At 61.7% G+C, this 20,055-nt stretch overlaps 2 protein-coding genes across 9 annotated transcripts; one reads left to right on the top strand and one right to left on the bottom strand.

Annotated features, from left to right (window-relative positions):
- The first annotated feature begins 865 nt into the window (after positions 1–865).
- On the top strand, positions 866–3,744 carry KCNK7 (potassium two pore domain channel subfamily K member 7). The gene is made up of 3 exons (XM_057726788.1): positions 866–1,258; positions 2,747–3,139; positions 3,382–3,744. Exons 1-3 carry the CDS (start codon positions 919–921, stop codon positions 3,585–3,587), a joined length of 939 nt encoding a protein of 312 aa, XP_057582771.1. The 5' UTR covers positions 866–918; the 3' UTR covers positions 3,588–3,744.
- A 212-nt stretch (positions 3,745–3,956) lies between these two features.
- EHBP1L1 (EH domain binding protein 1 like 1) lies at positions 3,957–19,393 on the bottom strand. Of its 8 annotated transcripts, none has more exons than XM_057726781.1 (20): positions 19,036–19,393; positions 16,606–16,663; positions 16,294–16,389; positions 15,901–15,954; positions 15,643–15,821; positions 15,422–15,564; positions 14,824–14,892; positions 14,574–14,736; positions 13,353–14,406; positions 12,120–12,302; positions 11,508–11,665; positions 11,367–11,415; positions 10,285–10,935; positions 6,498–6,567; positions 6,321–6,376; positions 6,100–6,223; positions 5,705–5,804; positions 4,812–4,885; positions 4,607–4,721; positions 3,957–4,487 (listed from the first exon to the last, which is right to left on the bottom strand). In XM_057726781.1, exons 1-20 carry the CDS (start codon positions 19,137–19,139, stop codon positions 4,388–4,390), a joined length of 3,600 nt encoding a protein of 1,199 aa, XP_057582764.1. In that variant the 5' UTR covers positions 19,140–19,393; the 3' UTR covers positions 3,957–4,387. The 8 variants fall into 8 exon arrangements, 7 of the variants coding, with proteins under 7 accessions (XP_057582764.1, XP_057582767.1, XP_057582763.1 ...); XM_057726784.1 differs by having other exon boundaries at positions 14,142–14,406; XM_057726780.1 differs by having other exon boundaries at positions 12,120–14,406.
- Positions 19,394–20,055: the final 662 nt, after the last annotated feature.

The raw sequence follows: 20,055 nt of genomic DNA, 5'->3' as shown, positions 1-20,055 counted from the left end.
GACTCCAGTGCTCAGCAGGGTGGGGACTAAGGAAGGCCGGGCACGAAAAGGGCTCCGGAAGGACTGGGAATGGAGGGGGCATCATGTGTCCAGGGTGCTGCGGGCATCCTCCACTCCGGTCCTCACCTCACCACCCTGCCCCACCTGCTCCATCCCAAGTCCCACCAGCCCTCTCCCACTCTGCTGCCCAGGCCGCCACCTTTCCATCCAGGATGACTGCACCAGCCCCCTCCATAGGTCCCCTGAGTCACATGTCCTCAAGGCCCTGTGTCCTTACGCCCTCTCCCCGCCTCATCCCAGCAGCCCCCTGTTTTTCTCACCACCCAAGCTCTTTCCCACCAGGCCTAGCCTCTTCTCCAGCTGAAATGTCGCTCCTCAGAGGAGCTTTCCAGGTGATGTTTCCCTCCCCCAGCACTCTCTCCCATTACCCAGGGTGTTTCCTTCAGGGAGCTTATGACGATGTGAACTAGTTCTGCATCCTTGCTAACAGTTGTCTTGTGGGAACACCAGGAGGGCAGGGACCTGCGTCTGTCCTCTCCCCTAGGTCCTCTGGGTCTGGGCACCAGCTGAGCAGGTGAATGGAGTCTGTGACTGAGTGAAGTCATCCTTGAATGAACCATCACAGTGCAATGGGGAGCTGGTCAGTTACCTCTTGGAGCCTCATCTTCCTCCACCGCGCCCCGACCACCCGCCACCCAACCACTCAGCTTTGGAGAATTGCGCAAAAAACTTCTTGCCCCAGAAACTGGGCGAAGTGATCCAGCTCACATACTCGCCTTGCCAGTCCCACTCACCCCAGTTTGGATCCCAGGCTTCCCTCCCTGTCCAGCCACCCACGCAGCAGCTCCTCCCAGCCCCACCCTGCTCGGCCCCTCCCAGGTGCCTGTGGTGGAGTAGTCGGCTCCCAGGGCACCTGTGATGGACTCCGGGCAGCACACCATGGGGGTTCTCAGGCCCTGGGCCGGATATGGGCTGCTGGTTGTGGCCCACCTGCTGGCCCTGGGGCTTGGGGCTGCAGTGCTTCAGGCCCTGGAGGGGCCTCCAGCACTCCAACTCCAGGCCAGCCTCAGAGCCGAGCTGACTGCTTTCCAGGCGGAGTACGGGGCCTGCCTGCCACCCGGGGCACTGGAAGAGCTGCTGGGCTCTGCCCTGGCAGCCCAGGCCCACGGGGTTTCCAGCCTGGGCAATGGCTCCGAGGCCAGGAGCTGGGATCTGCCCTCGGCCCTGCTCTTCACTGCCAGCCTCCTCACCACCACGGGTAAGGCCGCCAGGCGGCCGGGCAGGAAGGGGCTCTTGAGGCCATCGCTACCTGGGGTCCCTGGGGGTGCAGCCCTTCCCCCAGCCCCAAAGTGCTAGACAGAGCCCCGGCCTTATTAGGCCTGTCATTACAGCGGGGGCTCCCCATGCCAACACACCCCAACTGGTGCCTCCACTTCAGCTGCCAAGAGGGGTGTGGCCTCCTCAGCCCCACTGCAGGCACCCTTTGAGACCCAGGAGAGGTGCCCAGACCCCGCGGGCTTGAGGTGAGACAGGGAACAGGTACTGTGGGAAGGATTCTTGGATGGAGGGAAATGGAGTGAACCCAGGGAGTACAGGACCACCAACCCAGGAGGAGTGTGAGGGAAGGAAGTCCCCCTCCTTCTGGGGGAGGAGGTCCCCATGAGATGTCAGCCAAGGCAAGAGGGCACAGAGATAGACATGAGGGAATTCCTGGCAGAGGGAACAGCATGTGTGAAGGCCCAGAGAAATAAAGCAATGGGACTCACAGCTTGGGGGGCGGGGGAGGGGTTTGTCCTGCAAAATGTCTGAATATTTCTTTAAGTCCATTTTCCATCTTTTAGAAAAATTGGGAAACCTATTGGTACTGAGCCAGAATCCCTGTTGCAGTAGAACAGGGCCTGCCCTTAGGGCAGAGTACATGCTCCCCAGCCCACCCCAGTCCCCACCACTCCCTTTTGTCTTACTTCTGATTCCTCTAGGCATTTGTGTTTACAACCCTGGACCAGCCGATCCTGTTCCCCCAGCATGCCCCGCTCTTTCACCTCTCCCTGCCTTTGCACAAGCTTTTCCAGCCTTAAATGAGCTCTCTCGTGCATGCTGCCTCTCTTGCAGCCCTTCATGTCAGGTGTCGTGACTGATTTTCCTGCCTGCCTCCCCCACCTGAGCCTGGGCAGACTCAGATTCCAGCACAAGGCCTGGCCCCCAGGAAAACTTGATATACCTTTGGGGAATGAAAGAATGGGTAACGTTTCACCTGGTGGGCTTGGAAGTAGGGGTCAAGGACGGAGCTGAGGAATCTCTCAGGAAGCCAGCCTGGGATGGCAGGTCTCAAGAATTGTCCCAGCTACAAAAGGCCTGAAGGGACTGTCTCTTTTTTTTTTTTTTTTTTTAGGCACACGGGCTTAGTTGCTCCATGGCATGTGGAATCTTCCCAGGGCAGGGCTCGAACCCGTGTCCCCTGCATTGGCAGGCAGATTCTTTACCACTGCGCCACCTGGGAAGTCTGGGACTGTCTCTTTTAATCCTTTCATGTTCCAGAAAATAAAAGAGTGGCCTGGAGAGGTTAAGGGATTTGAACTAAGACCCCCAGTGTATGAGGTGCAGAGCCAGACAGAGCACGGGCAGGAACAGAGCCAGCAATCTCAGCCACCAGAGGGCAGCCTTCTGCTGGAGGGAGGCTAGGGAAGTGGACACCGGGCAGGCATCCCGGTCAAGTGCTCACTACCCACGTCTCTCTCCTCTCCAGGTTACGGCCACATGGCCCCGCTGTCAGCAGGTGGAAAGGCCTTCTGTGTGGTCTACACGGCCCTGGGGCTGCCAGCCTCCTTAGCACTTGTGGCTGCACTGCGCCACCGCCTGCTGCCTCTGCTCAGCCGTCTGGGGGACTGGGTAGCCATCCGCTGGCAGCTGACGCCGGCCAGGGCTGCGCTGCTGCAGGCAGCTGGACTGGGCCTGCTAGTGGCTGGTATCTTCGTGCTGCTGCCAGCCCTAGTGCTGTGGAGTCTGCAGGGCGACTACAGCCTACTGGGGGCCATCTACTTCTGCTTCGGCTCACTCAGCACCATCGGCCTGGGGGACCTGCTGCCTGGCCGTGGCCTGCATCCAGTGCTTTACCACCTTGGCCAGTTCGCACTTCTGGGTGAGTCCTGCTGCCAAGGAGCATGAGGGGGAGGAGAGGCGGGAAGAGGAGCCTGGACTACAACTCCCATAAGCCACTGGGGAGGCTGAGCTTCACAGGCTGGCCCGACCCTGCTGGAGGGCATGGGGTGGGAGTTTCAGCCGCAGCGCTAAGAGAATTGTGAGCGTGGGTCAGGCTCTGGGAGGTGGGTGGGGAGCATGGCCAGCAGCCTGAGAGCTGCCCTAGCAACCTCTCCTCCCCAGGTTACTTGCTCCTGGGGCTCCTAGCCATGCTGCTGACCGTGGAGATGTTCTCGGAGCTGCCCCAGGTCCGTGCTATGGTCAAGTTCTTTGGGTCCAGTGGCCCTCTGAATGCTGAGGACGAACGTGGCATCCTAGACCAAGATGAGCTGGCTCTGAGCACCCTGCCACCCTCAGCAGCACCCCCAGAACAGGCCCCAGCTTGCTGACAGGTGTCAGTGATGGAGCTGAGCTCCTTTCAGGTGGAGAAGCCCGAGGAGGAAGCCAACCGGGAGCGGCTGGGGAAGCCTCTGGAGGAAGGAGGGGAAGGGGTGGATGTGAGGACTTCAGGGAATAATGTGTTAAGAAAAAATAAAATGAGCAGCACCACCGTTTGTGTCTCTTCTTCCGAAATGGGACTTCCCTACAGCGATCAACCACCCAAACCCCATCATCCTTTGAAGGCAGAGGTCAGGCCTCCCATCTGGCCTCCGCCGGCATCTGAGAACCTCAAACTCCACACAGCCCCAGTAAGGATCGCAGACAACCGTATCCGCCGAGGCCCCACCCCTTCCGTCTATTGAACGCCCCAGTCGTGCTGAGAAAGCCCCTGGGCACAGGCTCGGCCTGCACTAACTTTATTGCTCGCGAGTTACAGGAAGGGGGGTTGGGCGGGGACGCGGCAGTTCACGAGCCGTCCCTCTCCCCCCCGGGGCTGGCCGGCGGGGTCCTGCCCTCGGGGAGGGGCTCTGTGGGGGCGCTCCTGGGACCCCCCGCCCACCACGAACACACGCACACACAATCACACGGACTAATAAATACGGCCCGGACGGCGCGGCCGCCCAGCCGCCTCTGTCCGTCGGGGCCCAAAGCGCCGCGCTTTCCCTGGCGGTAAAGGGTGACGGCGGCCCCTACTGGCCGCGCGCGGCGTCGGGGAGGGTCCGGTCCTCCGGGGCGCAGGCCGCAGCGGCGAGAAAAGCCGCGGTCCCGACAGGCTGGGAGGGGCGAAGACGTCTGGACCCGCGCGGCCTCAGCTCAGCGCGCAGCGTTCGCGCCGGCTCAGCTGCCGGCTCAGCTTGCGGCGCCGCTGCTCCAGGCCGCGCTCCAGGCGCTCGTCCTCCTCCAGGGCGCTGGGAGGGAACGGCTTCAAGTCAGCCCCGGCGTCGGGCCCCACCCCCGGGCCGTTCCCGGGGTCCGACCGAGCACTCCCCACCCCCGGAGCCTCCCAGCGCATCCCGGCCCCACTCACGTCCGCTCCTTCTGGTCCAGGTTCCGGACCAGCTCGTCGCGCTGGTTCACCAGCGACACCAGCTCCTCCAGCAGCAGCTGCTCCCGGTGCTGCTGCGCGGCCGATTTCAGCCAGTCTGAGGGCAGAGGACGCTGAGGGTCAGGAGGCGCCTGCCCTGCCGCGTCCTACCCGGGCCCCGCCCCAGCCCCCGGGCCTCATCTCCCACCTTCAATGGCCAGCATGGCCCGCAGCTCCCGGCTCAGCAGCTGGAACCTTCGCTCCAGGTCCTGCTCCTCGATGCTGGGGGGGCGGGATGCCAGGTCAGGGAAAGGAGAATGGCACCCCGTGCCCAGGGTTCTGACCACTCCTCGGCCCCACCCCACCTCATCGCCAGTTCCCACAGACGGCTGGACTGAGGGCAGAGCTATACCCCAGTCCCCGCTTAGAATCATCTGTTTTTTGTTTTTGTTTTTGGCGGCTTGAGGAATCTTAGTTGCCCGACCAGGGATGGAACCCGAGTCCCCTGCGGAGGAAGAGAGGAGTCCTAACCACCGGACGGCCAGGGAAGTCCCTCTTTTGTTCCCACTGTTCCCCGACTGCTGGGTGTTTGTATGGTCTCCTACTCCCCCCCCCACCCCCCTTTCTGAAAAATAAGAAACCCAGAAGGATTATTTGGATGGATATTATTCCGAAACGACAAGTATTAGACTAAAATTATTCTGAAAAATGACCCCAGATGCCACAGGAAGGCACAACCACCTCTACCATGCAGGGCTATCACTCAGGAAACCAGCTCAGCTGTCTCCAGGCCTCAGTGTTCCTTACTGCAAAGGGATGGGGTCAAATTGGGGCACTCGGCACTGACCTGCCACATTTTTCTTTGGGCCTTGATTTTCTCATTCATAAAAATAGTACCAGTTTAAGAAGTATATACTTTATACAGAAAATTAGTGAAAATATTAAGATTGTTGAGCAATTTCTCAAAAAGAACCCCCCAAAAATAAAACTTCATAGAAGAAAGCAGTAAACGGTTCTAATCAAAGTAGTTAAGGTTCCATCTGCCCTGCCAGCCCTGGGGGGGCAAGGGTGGGGCCTGGACAGGGAAGGAGCAGAACTCACAGCAGCTGCAGCTGGTCCTGCCTCCGGATGAGAGCGTTCTTCTTGTTGACAAGTGTGAACCACTCCTGGATCAGCACCTCCTCCTGCAGCCTGTTGGCACCTGAATCGGGCCAGGACAGTCACCAGGCCTGCCACCGACCCCTATGTCAGGAGCAGGGAGGCTGGGCGCGGGCTGGGGGGTGGGGGGGCTTGTTCCCTTCTGGCATCCCGGAAACCAGAGCTGCATGCCTCCAGCTAGCTGCTTCCCAGCTGGGGGCCTCAGCGTGCCCAGCTGTAAATGGGGACAATGACCCAGCCTTGTCTCCTCCCAACTCCTCCCAGGGTCAGAAAGAGCTGCAGGGCAGGGCAGATGCGGTGGCATGTACTGGGGAGTGGACTTCAGATGCCTGCCCCACCTGACTCCATAAGGTTCCTCAGCTGCGTCTCCACCTCGGCTGCCCGGCCGTCTATCTGCCTCTGTTCCTGTTCCAGGGCCTGGAGCTCTGCGCACACGTACTGACTTGTGTCCTGGAACCGTTGCTGGGGTGGAAAGTGGGGGCAAGGGACAGAGTGGGCTCAGCCCAGACCCCACCTAGGAAGCCCACCCATCAGCTACTCCCACCTCAGCCCTCCTTACCAGCCCGGCCTCCTCCCCTGGGCTTGGGGGTGGCTCCTCTGATGGGGGAGTCCCACCTGCGGACAGAGACCAGGCTCAGGCACCCCCCAACTGATACCTGCCCCCAGAAGGTCCCCAGCTCAGGATCTGTGAGCAGCCTAAGTTGAGCTGGGTCACCGCCCCTTCAAAACTACTCACCAGGGGGCTGTTGTGGGGCTGTGCCTGTGGGCGGGCCAGGGGCAGGGCTGGGGTCAGGGCTCACGCCTTCCTGCAGAGGAAGAGGTCAGTAAGGGCTTGGAGGGGCTCCCCAACAGCCTGCCCTGGGGCCAGCCAGAGCCTCAGTCACACAGCAGCAGCTTCCCCAGTCCTGCAAGCACAGAACTCCACCCCCACCCCTTCTGGGAAAGTGCCTCCTACAGCAAAGGCCGCAGCCTTCACTGCCCAGGCCCTGTGGTCCTGGGCCAGTCCACTCCCACTGGTGAGCCTCACAGTCCTTGTTCCTGGGGCCTCACAGGGCTTTTGTGAGTCGGGGGGTGAAAGGCTGTGAGGGGCCCAGCGAGGGCCTCTCCTTCCCCCTCCCACCCCCTCTTCCATTAGAGCTCCTTCAGGCCACCTCTGACTCTGTCACCTAGTGCTAGCATCTCCATTGTGGCCAGGGCCCCACACAGTGACGCTGAGTTGACATGGCCACCATCAGCCAGTACCTCCATCTCCTGGCCAAACAGAGCATCCCCCTCCCACCTTCTCAGTCCCCACGCCTAGAGAATGCTGTTGCTAGTTCCATAACACTCCGGACACAACAGACGCCTGGACCTACCAATTTTAGCCTGAAAAAGCAGCATTGGCCCCTCATGTGCCCTACCCCTGGCAACTTGCTGGCCCTGTCAGCCCTGGGGGCCCCCAACTTTCAGCTCAGCTGATAGCCTAGCCCCCTAGATGGCTCCTGCTCTGGCCAGCTTTCTAGGCCACAAGGTGGGGAGAAACTGCTGGGCCCCCCACCGTCCACCCTACCTTGCACCTCTCCGAGAGGCAGCCCTGGGCGTCCCCTGATCAGGGGACCTCCTCTCTGGCCTGGGTAGGTGGCAGCCTCTTCACCACTGTCCCCCCCCGCCCCCTCAATGCCATGCCTGCTCACTTCACCCTCAAGCCACAGCTGAGGGGTCTCCTTAAACCTTCACCCCTAATGATGTCCCTCCCCCCACACCCTTCTCAGCCCCCAGCTTCGTTGCCAAGGCCAGATGGCAGGTCCAATCTCAACTCCTACTGCCCAGAACACCACCCAGATGCCACCCTCCGGCCCCAGTGGTAGACTCTCGCTTCCCCAAACTGTTTCCCCAGGCCGGAGTGGCCTCTGTCTTGGGCTGCTGGATGCCAACTCGACCTTCATGACCCAGCTCAGCCCCGCCTCCTCCAGGGGCCCCTTCACATGGCTTTCTTCCTCCCTCCGTGACTTTCAGGCTTCCTGAAGCCTCCCTGATCCCCACCACGGCCCCCAGGGCCTCTCCCATCACAGCTCCAATCCCACCCCCCACCCCGTCAAGGCTGTTAGTTACCCCTGTCACCCTAAGCAGAGGCAGCCCCTGCAGACAAGTTGGGGTCCAGAGGACGCACTCATGGCACACGGGTTAACAGGAATGGCTGCTATACATTAAGCATCTATTTGTGTGCTCAGTGCTGTGAGTGCATCAACTCATTTAGTTCTCCCAACACCACTGTGAGGCAGGGACAGTCACCATCCCCACTGTGCAGATGAGGAAATGGAGGGTCAGAGATGACACTCAAACGGGGCCTGGCCTAGGCCCAGGACTGTCTAATCCAAAAGTTTGTTCCCAAGCTTGGCCACCAATTTGCCGTTTGCCTCTGGGCCAGTCACACTCACTGGGCCTGTTTGTGTCCTTGTATGTAAAGGACATACAAGCCCCTGGGGGTTGCAGGGCTCCAGAAAGGCATCTGGGGAAAACCACAGTTCCCCTTTTTTGACAACATCCTGCAGTGGTAACTCAATGCCACTTTGCAAAAAACTTTCACGTCTTTGCTTCTCATCCTCAGGAAAAGATCACAGATAGATTAAGTGGTTTCTCCAAGGTCAAGCAGCCAGTTCACAGTGCTGGGCCCAGTAGAAGGCGCTATTTTAGAGTCTGGCCTTGGAAGCGGGGTTCACACCAGTATCAACTCCCTTTATCTCTTCATATCCCTGAGCCTCAACATTGTGATTTGCGAAATGGGGTTATCATTCCTCCCAAGAAGGAGCATTGTAGGAGTTGGTGAGGAGTTGATGAGGGGTTGTGGGGGCAGACCAGGCAGAAGCGAGTGCTCAACCAACAGGGCAGGCGGAGGCAGAAGAGTGGAGAAGTCCCAACCTCAGCAGCAGCTAAGCTTACTCATGGTAGCTCTGATGGGAATTCCAACGCTTCCTCATGTCTGACCCAAATTCCCCTTTCTATACCCTCCTGTGTGGCCCCTCCCCTAGGAAACCTTACTGGGCAACACCAGAGGTACCCTGCCCTCCTCGTGGCATTTCTTCAGCCCCGCCCGAGCTCCAAGGTACCTGACTTCATCCCATCCAGAAGTCCGGGAGCTCACAAAGCCAGGGACAGGCTCTACCTCCTCCCACTGCACGCATGGGGGATGGGGGATGAGACTGGCCAACGAGGAAGCATCCCCTCCAGCCCCATGGGTCATATGTCTCCTGTGGGACAAGGGCTGGAGGGGGGCCTGGCTTGGAAGGACCAGACGCTGGGACTTGGGCCCAGGAAGATGAAGCCTCCCCTTTTAAGAAAGAAAGAGCCATAGACACATTAAGGGGGCTTCGGCCAGAGGCCAACACAGGCCAGGATAGCTGTCTAGCATAATTCCTACGGGTGCCTCTGATGCCCTCCCTGTTTCTCACTCACAGGCACAGTGCTGCACCTCCAACTCTGCACCCAGGGCTCCTGCTCTCCAGGATCATCACCACCTGCAGACCTTACAGGAGGTGACTGGCACTTCCATCAAAGGAGACCGGAGCTTTCCTGCTGCCACATTTTTACTTGTGAGGTCCCACCTCTAGAGAACCACCCCTCTGATTCTTCACCTGGGAAAAACTGCCCATCTTATTGACTTGGCTCAAGTGGCTGCTTCTTCCAAAAAGCCTTTCCCGGTTTATTCCCTTTTTCCCTAGAACTCAGGGGTCATCCCTGGGCAGCTGAAGGCTTGAGGCAGCCTGACAGAGCTGTCCCTGCTGTCCAGGATGGTGTAGCTGGAAAGTCCATGGACTGGATTTCAGTGGCTGTTGAGTCCTTGAGCAAATCCCTGACCTCTCTGGAACCATCTCCCCTTTAGTGTAGTGACCAGGAGACACCCTGGGAGGCTGACCTGAGACCTGCAAGGCATGGGGGACACGGGCACCCCGCAGGGTCTCCCGTCTTCAACTTTCCATTATCAGAGAAAAGAGAAAACTGGTCTCCAGCATCTGGAGTTAAAGACCCAAGTCAGAGCATCTGGGGGCTGGGAGGCCCTGGAGCGCTCCCTAGGGTATAGAAACCCTATTTCCAGATTACAGGGAAGGGGTGGCTGTGGGCAGGCCCCGAGCCACCTGCAGGGAAACAAATGCCCCATCCCACTTTACAGTCCATAAAGAGGGTTGACAACGCTGACTACACAGAGTCTTCTGGGAACTTCCTGCTACAGCTTGATTCCACTGCCTGGGTGCCGAGCTTTAAAAAGCACGAGCCTGCATCCCAAGGCTGGCAGCAAAAGTCAGCGGCTCCGGGCCGGGCAGGCCTGGGCACAGGCGCCCCCGCTGAGGAGCTGGCGTTGCTACCTCGCCCTTGCGGGGGCCTCTTCCGCGGCACCGGGGCCTCCAATCAGACGCCTCCCCGCGTCCTGCAGAGGCCGGCCGCCCTGGTGCCGCCGCCCCCGGCGCCGGTCCTGCCCTCGGGGCCCCTCCGGGGCCGCCCCTGCTCTGCCCCGCGCCCCGATCCCCGCGCCGCTGGAGGGCACTCACCGCCGCCGCTCCGGCAGCGCCCGCGGCTCCCGCGTCCGGTTCGTCCGCCGAGAAGGAGCTGCTGTTCCGCAGCCGCGAGCGCCTCTTCTTCAGCAGGTCAGCGTCGCGCACGTGGGAGAAGGAGCCGTGCGCGCGGGGCGGGGGCACCGGCCCGGCCTCCGCGTTGACCGACGGCCGCCGCAGCCTCACGCCGCCCGCGGTGCCCGGCGCCCCCACCCCGTTCACCAGCCCCTCTGCCGCGGGCACGGACGCCCGGGCTCCGGGTCTGTCGGCCGGGGCCTCCGCCGAGCGCGCCTCCTGGGCGGCCTCGGCCCCGCGGTCCTTGGAGGCCGCCTCGGGGGCCGCCCCGCCCGCGCGGATCGCGGCCTCCTGGGGCTCTTGGGGCGCCTCGGCCCGGTGCTCGCGCAGCCGCTGCGCCAGGTCGCCGGGGTCCAGTTCGTCGGGCGGGCTCGGCTGGGCGCTGCCCACGCGGTACGTGCCGGCGCCGCCGCCGCCCTCCAGCTGCACCAGCTGCAGCTCCTGCCCCGTGCAGAAGGCGCGGATCTGGCACAGGTACGTCATGACGATGAGCTTGTCGGGCACCTGCAGCAGCACCATGTCCTCCGGCTCCAGCAGCCGCGAAACGCCCAGGGCGGCGAAGCCATCAAAGGCCTAGGGATGGTGCGTTCGGGTCAGCGGCCGGCGGGTTACCCAGCAACGCTGCCTCCCCCACCCCGACACCGCCGAGGGGGTCCCTGCGACTGGCACGCCAGGGTGTGCCAACAACACCTTCACCCTCCTATTGGGGGAAATCTAGCAACAGGGCCCGCCCCTGCGTTACCCAGCAACTGCACACCAAACGGGTGGTTTTGGGAAAAACCATCTGGTGGAAATATGCTTAAAAAAACAAAGCTAAACTTGGGAAAACGAACAGTTTAAAGACCAGAAAGGTAATAAGTGGCAGAACTTCCAAAAGCCGCTTCGGGGGCCCTGAAGCCCACAGATGCCTCTCCTACACACAGACGCAGGAGGACCCCAAATCTGAGCTTATGCCAGGCTCTAGATCCTCCTTTCCTCCAGGCACCCCTCCTTCCACTTCTCACCTGCTTGTTGTTCTGTTTGACGTTGAGTGGGTCCAGCGAGGCAAAGTCCCTGCAGAGAGAGTGCTGATCAGAGGCTGGATTCATACCACCTCCCTTCCCGACAGGCTCCCCCAATCATTCCCACCCGCTCCAGCAGCTCACATCTTGTCTGGGTAGAATCGATGCAGGATGGCACAGAAGGCCAAGCCATTGCGCCAGGATGTAGTGAAGTTGGTGACGCGGACACCCCGGTAGCCGGCGGTGACTTCCTGGCACCACTGCAGCAGGGAATGACTGAAGCTGACTGGAGCAGGCGGTGTCTAGGGACACAGGGATGGGCTTAGGAAATGTGGACGTGGGGGCCTGTGCCCTCTGCCCCTGGGGCACAGAACAGCTCCAGCTCTGGGTTTGTAAGAGTCACCACAGACCACTGGCCAGGGCCTTAGGGTCAGGCAAAAGTGTTTCCAGCTCCAGGGTTATCTACCAAGGTCACCTGTCAGTGGCCCCCAGGCAATATCAGAAGTCACCAGCAGCCACACCTCAAGGTCAGCCCAGAAAATCAGCTTTAGGGTTGTCCCACTCCATGCAGCCCAGGGAAGATAGGGTGGGGAAGCCAGGGCATCCTGAGAGAGGAGGGGGTGAGGGGCTCCTTGAAGCTGAGCCCCTGTCCCATCCCACCCCAGTCGGCCAGGTGGGTCCATGCAGAGCCGCCGCTCGCTCAGCCCAGGTTAGTGGGAAGCAGCAGACTGGGCCCTCGGCGGCCCCCATCCCTACCTGGCTGCCCGGCAGCCTCCTGTCCTCTTCAGGTTCCTCTGGGGAAGAGGCCCCTGAGGGCCTGGGCACCCCAGCCCCTGCCCCTCTGGCCACCTGCGCCTCAATCAGGCTGGCCTCTGGGACGTTTCCCTCAGCTTCTTTTCCCTTGTCGGTTCCTGAGACCCCAGCCTCTGCTTCTTGGGCCTCAAAAATACCAGATTGGTTCTCTGAAGCCCCTGAAACCTCCGTCTCTGCTTCCTTGGCCTCCCAGACCCCAGACATGGCCTCTGAAACCCCCCAAATCCCAGCTTCCACCTCCTGGCCCCTCAAAACTGTAGTTTCTGCCTCTGTTCCCTGGGACCCTGAAATTCCATGCTTTATGCCTGGGGCTTCTAAAGCCTCATATTTCAAGGTCTGCCAGAGTCCAGCCTCTGCCTCCTGCATCCCAAAAGCCTTAGCTTTTGCCATCTCAGCCTCTAAAACTGTAGTTTCTGTCTGTTGAGTCCCCAGTCCCTCAGCCTTTGCTTTTCTAGCCTCTGGCCCTGAGAACCCTGCATCTCCCACCTCTGTCTCCTGGGTCCCCAATGTCTCAGTCTCCATCCCTGGGGCCCCTGAACCCCCTACCTCTGTCTCCTGGGTCCCCGATGTCTCAGTCGCCATCCCTGGGGCCCCTGAACCCCCTACCTCTGTCTCCTGGGTCCCCGATGTCTCAGTCGCCATCCCTGGGACCCCTGAACCCCCTACCTCTGTCTCCTGGGTCCCCGATGTCTCAGTCTCCATCCCTGGGGCCCCTGAACCCCCCACCTCTGTCTCCTGAGTCCCAAAAAATGTCTCAGTCAACATCCCTGGGGCCCCTGAACCTCCTACCTCTGTCTCCTGGGTCCCCAATGTCTCAGTCTCCATCCCTGGGGCCCCTGAACCCCCTACCTCTGTCTCCTGGGTCTCCAATGTCTCAGTCTCCATCCCTGGGGCCCCTGAACCCCCTACCTCTGTCTCCGGGGTCCCCGATGTCTCAGTCTCTATTCCTGGCACCTCAGAACACCCCACCTCTGTCTCCTGGGCCCCCAATATTTCAGATTCTGCTATCTCAGCTTCTATCTTCAGTACCCCTGAACCCCCCGAGATCTCCTGGGTCCCTAATATCTCAGTCTCTGACATCCTAGTCTTTGTCCCCAGAACTCCTGTGTCCCCAGCCTCTGTTTCCTGGGTCCCCAGTACCTCACACTCTGTCCCTGGGGGCCCTAAAACCCTTACCTCTGTTTTCTGGGTCCCCAGTTCCTCAGACTTTGCCATCTCAGCAGCCTCTGACTCCAGGACTCCTGATCTCATTGCCTCTGTCTCCTGGGTCCCCAATATCTCCGCTTCTTCTGCTGTCTCAGTCTTAATCTCTGGGAACCTTGACCCACCCACTTCTGTCTCCTGGATCGCCAATAACTCTGACTCTGTCACCCCAGTCTCTTTTCCCAGGACCCTCGAATCCCCAGTTTCTACCTCCCAGACCTTCAGATCCTTGGACATGGCCCCCTGGTCAGCTGCTGGTGGGGCCCCCTGGTACTGGCTCACCTGGGGCCTGATGCTTGCTGCTCCAGCAGAGGGGCCCTGCTCCAGGCCTGTCCCCCCAACACCAGGGGCTCCGCCCCTCACCTCTGCACCCTTTCTCTCCTGGCCTGCAGCAGCCCTGGCCCCCTTGAGCTCACCAACATGCCTGGAATGCCCTGCAGGCTCTGCTGGGTGTGGGCTCGGGACTGTGGGAGCCTCATCCCTGGTCCTGACCCCTGTCCTCCCCTGAGAGCCCCTTGGAGGAGCTGCAGGAGCTCCCTTGAATCTTGCCTCAGATGCCACCCCTGCAGCCTCTGGTCCCTTCGTGTTCCCATGTCTCACCTTTGACCTCTGCTCAGCATCCACTTGACCAATTTCTAAACTCTCTTCAGCCTCCCCAGCTCTGACCTCTGACCTCTCACTGTTCACCTCTCTGACTCCTGACCCATGCTCAGCGTCCACCCCACTCGCCTCTGGCCTGTCCCCAGCGCCCCCCTCCTCAACCTTGGGTTTCTGCCCTTCCAAAGAGGTGCTGGAGTCTCTGTCCTCAATGCCTGGGCCCAGCCCGGCTTCCTGAGCCTCTGTCCCTTCCTGCGGGCTTGCCCGAGCCTGGGTCTCCACAGCAGAATCCACTCCTGCTGGGGGAGCCCCTGAGGCTTTGGGGGCCTCATCTTCCCCTTGGTGGACTGGGGGCCAGGGGGCGTCAGAGCCTTTCCGGAGCCGAGGGGCCGGGGTGGGGGCCACGTCCTGGCCTGGCTGTCTCGAGGACCTGAAGAGAGAGCAGGAGAGTGCACTGCAGGGACTCACGTGGCCCCCACTCTCAGGCCCCCTCCCTCTTTAGGACTGCTGGGACTCTGGAAAGGCAGCGTGGCAAGGGGTGTGCCACTTCTTAAGCGCAGACGGGGTGGGGGGGTTGGGGCTGACTCCAAAGCTCACCTTGTCTCCGACGGGGGTCTGGGGGGCCTTGGGGCCTCAGACCCCACCTGGCCCCCTGCTACAGCGGCCAGCTCTGACCCCTGGCCCCGGGAGGCCCTGGCTGGGGGCGCAGGGGCACTCACAGGGGCTGGGCTGGCATCCTCAGCACCAGAAGGGCTGGCAGCTGGGGGGAAGGAAGGGAGATGCTGAGGCCTGGGCCCTGTGACTGGAGGTCTAGTTCCCCCCACCCCAGCCCCAGCCTGGGCCTCACCTGCCTGCCGGGGCGGAAATCGGCCCTCTTCCTCCTCCTCACAAAGTGTCTTCAGCTCCCGGGGGGTATCTGGGGGTGGGGTGTTGGGGGCAGGGTCAGCCCAAGGAAGGGCCCTGCAGGTCTGACCCCCTCCCCCCGACCAGAATGCTGGGCCTAACTGGGACACGCCCCAGCCTCAGGGCACCACCCCGGCCTACAAGAAGAGACAGGCCCACAGGTGCAGAGAAAAACAGAGACAGGACAGACAAGGACAGAGAGAACAGAAAGCCTCAAGAAGCAAAAGGGAGGGATGAGGCTGTGCGGTGAGGGGCAGCGAGGCTGGACGGCAGCCCCCTCTCTGCGTTTTTGGCCCAGCTGTCTCTGGGCAGGTACGCAGGCAGGCACACACTCAGGGATGAGGAGAGGGCCAGGGGCACAGGGAGGCACTGGGAACGCATCCTGCAGGACAATCAGGGCTGCTGGGCAGGTTGGGACCACCTGGCAATCGTGAGCTCCCACCACAGGGCATGCGCAAGCCGGCCCTGCCCCCAAACAGCAAGTGGATTTTGGCCCAGGTGATCCCCCGCCCTCCCTAGGTCTTGGTGGCCTCAACCCCCACCTGGCTGGGGGACGTGAGCCCGCGCCTCTGGGCCCCCTGGACCATTAGCCTCCTCCTCGTCACTCTCAGCAAAGTCTTCCAAGTTGCCCACATCACTAGGCTTCATGCTCATGAGGCTCGCAAGACTCTGCATGTCATCATCCCTGGGGGTCAGAGGTCAGGGGTGAGGGCTGGGGTCAAAGGTTATAGACCAGGGCCAAGGAGGGCAGTTGGACACTCACGTGGCGCGGCCCTCCCGCAGCAGCACCCCGGAGAGAGTGAGGCTCAGCTCGGCCTGCACCACCTTCACCGACTTGGGCTTCAGCCGCAGCCGCAGCGGGACCTGGGCAAGCACAGGCCCCGCGTGGCGGGCCAGATCCACCTCGGCTGTGGCCAGCACCTTCCGCTGTCCCTTGGACTCCTGGGGGCCAGAGGAAGGAGCATCAGGGCTGCCCCAGAGTCCCCGAGACCCCAGGCTGCGGCCCGCCCCAGCCACTCACATTCTCAATAACAAACGTCCACTCTTTGGCCTCATACTGGTCCACGTGTGGGTCCTGGGAAAAGGGGGCACCGGTGAGTACAGGGGCTGCTGGGGCGGGGCAGGGCGAGGAGCCTGTGTGGGCTTAGGAGGTGTTTGTTTGGGGCCTTCACACACGTGGATCCCTCCTAGCAGGTATGTTCCCCAGCTCCTCTTGATCCCGGCTCTCTCTCGTGTGGCAGGGAAATGCCACCTCCTCCAAGGAGACCTCCTGGGCCACTCATGCTGAGTAGGCCCTCTGCCATGATTCTTGGTCTCACCCCTCTGTTCTGTTCAGATGGACAACCCACGGGGGGCCTGCTGTGGCTGCAATCACCCGCTCATTCCCATTTGTGCGGGAGGGCTAGAGACTCACCCTGTAAAGGGTCACAGAGATGTCCACATTCTCAGGTACCATCCACACCACGGTGCCCCGGTATGGGTTCTGGATGCCCGGCTGCCAGCTGTGGGCCTACGATGAGCAGTGTGAATCCTCCCCCCGGTCCTAACTCTCCCCCTTACCCCTTGTCCTTATTTCCAACCTTGACCCCAACTACTTCTCCCTGCTGTGGATTCTGATCTGAACCTGAACCCGACTCCACTCCCCCATCAGCCCTCACCCATTTAGCCCACACCCCCCAATTGGCCCCACCCCCTATCTGGACCCCCAGTTGACATCCTCTCCCACCTTGGAGCAGATGCGTCGGTTCCGCCGGGTCCACACCACCACCAGCTTATCCGGTTGCCTGGGAGGCGGGGGGAGAGGGGTTACTCAGTCAGGCCCACCCAGCCTTTCCATCTTATCCAAAGTCTTCCTTCTGCCCACATCCCCCTCCCCAGGACAGGGCCCGGAAAGCCCCTTATCTGGGGCCACGGGGAGCAGGGTGGGGCTGTGGAGGCAGGGTGAGGCCTGGGCCAGAAGGGCAAAGGCCCGTGGGTCGGCAGGGATTATGAAGAAAGTCACACAGAGGGACAGGCACACACAGAGAGATACAAGGAGGACCCTGCGAGAAACACAGACTCAGAGACACAGAGAGAGACAGACTTGGAGTGAGAGAAGTCCATTCACTCACAAACATTTGTAGAGTGCATTCTATAACCCCAGCCCAATTTAGGGGCAGAGCAGGGTAAAGGAGAGGCAAGACCCTTCTGGGGCAGGGAATGGGTTGTGTGAGGAGGGTCTGCAGAAGGAAGGCTCCAGGCAGAGGGGATGGCAAGTGCCAGGGTCCGAGGATGAGGGTAGGTGTAAGGTTGGCTGTGGGAGGCAGAGGTTGGAAAGTAGGCAGAGAGGCATAGGGTCAGCTTGTCATTCGATACCCTCCCACGACCTTCCATGCCCAGCTCTTTGCTTTGCAAGGGGCACCAGGGAAGACTTCTAGAAGGTGACACCTAATCTGAACAGCATATGCCAGGGCAGACTCAGAGGAGAGGCAAAGAGATGTGGGGAGACAGAGACAAAGCGAGAGGAGAGAGTCGGCTGCACAGGGCCGAGTCCCAGACACGTGACTGGGCCTGCAAGGGAGGGGACCCCTGTGCGTTGGAAGGGCCCAGCGGGGTGGGGATGGTTAGGGGATCGTCAGGCAGAAGGCAACACAAGAGCTTGTACCCAGTCCCGTGCCAGGATGCTCAGGTTCACCCAGCTCACTGCCCCTCTGGAGGCTGAGCCAGGATAACTGGCTCTCCTGTCAACCCCTGAGGATGCCAAGACCCAGAGAGGTTGGGGCCAGGCAAGGGCACACAGCTGAGCCTACAGCCCTCCAGCCCGGAGCCAAGTGCCCCTCCTGGACCCCAAACTGCAGGCGATGGCTAAGGGCAGCCAAGGGGCCTTCCCAGAAAGGGGAAGCAGGCAGTGGGAGCCGAGGGAGGGCGGGGCCTGGCTAGGCAGCTTGACTCAGGCTGGGCACACCCTCCTGGGGAGCTGTGACCTGGGCAGGGGCAGCTTCCTAGCCAGGGCTCCAGGCGAAAGAGCCCAGGAGGCCCTGCCCACCCCCTGTGACTCAGACACGTTGACACTGCCCACACCCTCAGCCAGCTCTCCAGGACCATGCCCAGTGTCCTCCTGGCTTCTCCCAGGATGCTGGGGCAGAAGGCAGAAGCCAAAGGCCAGAGTTCAAGTCCCAGCCCTGTGCTGTGTTAACCCTGCCAGCCCCTGTCCTTTCCGGGCCGTGCTGAATGGTGCGAACCCCCCTCTGGCTGGCCCAGCCAAGATCAGGGATATGACAGCTGCCCAAGGGACCCCAGGCCTCCTCTGCTCACTCCCCTCCCTTTGGACCCCCTGGTCCCTTCCTGTCCTTTCTCTTGGGAACCTAAATTTAGCCCCAACTGGCGGGTGAGGCCCCCACAGCTGTGCCCTAATCCAGCCAAGGGAAGCTGACACCAGCGAGCACGTATATTTAGGGTGTGACGCAGGGACCTGGGCAGCTGCGGGTGGGGGAATGTGAACGAGATGCCCCTGGTCCTTCCGCAGTCCGGGCCGGGGTCCTGCACCCCCTTACATATCTCCCCCCATCCCACCACCTTGCCTTCCCCAGGCTCTCTCCTCCAGGACCCACAACCTCCTAAGCCCTCCGGCCCCTTTAAGCTCCCCCCCCCATCCCTCCCAGCGCTCAGTTTCCCCTTTTAAGGATATTGTGGAGAGGTATCCAGCCTCCTAAGCACCCATTCTGGCTGAAGGGGCGGTGGTTCCTTTGGTTCACCAAATAGGCAGGGAAGGAGGGGGCAACATCCCTGTCCGGAGCTGGACTAAGGTCCATGGAGTTTGCTGTCCCAGTCCTCCACCCACAGACCTCAAAACTTGCTCCCTTTTCTGATGCCACCTTGAACCATCCCACTGGCCAAAAACATGAGTCTTTCCTTCCGCCAGCTCGGAGCACAGCTGAGGCAGACAGATTGTCAGGCCTAGAAGTCCTGACCTCCACTCCCCCAAAGGCTGCCCACACCCCTCAAACTCTGGGGATCCCACAGCTGCAAGGGTACTTCTCCGTGCCTGGGTCACCAGGGCTCACACTGGGGTAGGGGGCCTCTTTGGCCACTGGCCTGGGGACAGGGCTCTCTGGCGCCCAAGGCCGGATGGGTCCCAGACATTTTGGGGAGTCCCCCAGGCCTCCCTTCCACTCACCATTTCTTGGTGCACTCGACCACCAGCTCGTGATAACAGGCCACAAACTGGAACTTGGCGGCCCGCTTGCCCACGCGCTGCAAGCGCTTCCACACCGAGGTCATGGCCCCGCCGTCTCCGCCGCCCGATCCTCAGACTCGGGGTTCCCGCTGGCCCGCGACCGCTGGCCCGGCCCAGGTCCCCATGGCCTCCGGGCTGCTACCGGCGCCGCCCGCCCCGTCCGTGCGGAGGGGCCGGAGGCGCGGGACCCGGGGCTGCTCTTTCCGGGTGGCCTGGCTGCACCGGCGGGGTCGTCCGGGGCGCGTCGGGTTGCTGGAGCGCTGAGCGGCGAGCGCGCCGTTTCCTGGAGCCGCACCCCCGTCGGAAGGCGGGCGGGGCTCTGGCGGGGGGCGGGGGCCGGGGCGGGAGCGCGGGGGCGGGGCGGCCCGGCTTCCGGGGCCTGGCGTGGGAGGGAGGGCGGGGGGCGAAGGGAGAGCGGGGGGCGAAGGGAGAGCGGGGGGCGAAGGGAGAGCGGGGGGCGAGGGGGGGAGCCTGGACCGCAGGCTGCGCGCCGAGGCGGGGTGGGGGCGCGGGCCGGGTCGGCGGCCACCAGCCCTTGGTGCCGCCCTCGCGAGCGCTGCCCCGGCCGCCTCCCTTCTTGCCCGCAGTCCCGGGGAGGTACGTACTGGTGGCCCCATTTCACAGGCTGGGGAAGGAGAGACCCAGAAAGGAGAAGCGATGTGAAGGGTCACAGTGTGCTGACCCAGAGCCAACTGGCCTCAACACCGGGAGGTAGACTCCTGCTGCTACCCACGTGTTAACCAGAGCAGGAAGGAGCAGCGTCAGGGGTCAACCCAGGTGGCCCTACCCGTGGGCAGCACCCACTTGCCAGTCTCAGAACCTGACCCTCTGGCTGTCAAGTGGGAAGGTACTCCCAACATCCCACAAGCAGATGCCTTCCAAAAGTGTGTGACCTTGGGCAAAGTACTAACACTCTGCGCCTCAGTTTTTACCTCTGTAAAATACGGATAATTATAGTTC

Source organism: Hippopotamus amphibius, chromosome 3, assembly GCF_030028045.1.
Source record: "Hippopotamus amphibius kiboko isolate mHipAmp2 chromosome 3, mHipAmp2.hap2, whole genome shotgun sequence".
Taxonomy (NCBI): Eukaryota; Metazoa; Chordata; class Mammalia; order Artiodactyla; family Hippopotamidae; genus Hippopotamus; species Hippopotamus amphibius.
The sequence above is the reverse complement of the archived record's forward strand: the minus strand, read 5'-3'. Positions and strand labels throughout refer to the sequence as shown.

What these genes read in the sequence shown, in the direction of transcription:
- EHBP1L1 (XM_057726780.1), bottom strand. Translation starts at nt 19,139, where the DNA reads ATGACCTCGGTGTGGAAGCGCTTGCAGCGCGTGGGCAAGCGGGCCGCC. An exon ending in AGCCCCACAACAGCCCCCTG is followed by an intron (nt 6,377 to 6,497) that starts GTGAGTAGTTTT and finishes CTCTGTCCGCAG; the next exon opens with GTGGGACTCCCCCATCAGAG. An exon ending in GGCCATGCTGGCCATTGAAG is followed by an intron (nt 4,722 to 4,811) that starts GTGGGAGATGAG and finishes CTCTGCCCTCAG; the next exon opens with ACTGGCTGAAATCGGCCGCG.
- KCNK7 (XM_057726788.1), top strand. Translation starts at nt 919, where the DNA reads ATGGACTCCGGGCAGCACACCATGGGGGTTCTCAGGCCCTGGGCCGGA. An exon ending in CAGCCTCCTCACCACCACGG is followed by an intron (nt 1,259 to 2,746) that starts GTAAGGCCGCCA and finishes TCTCCTCTCCAG; the next exon opens with GTTACGGCCACATGGCCCCG. An exon ending in TGGCCAGTTCGCACTTCTGG is followed by an intron (nt 3,140 to 3,381) that starts GTGAGTCCTGCT and finishes TCTCCTCCCCAG; the next exon opens with GTTACTTGCTCCTGGGGCTC.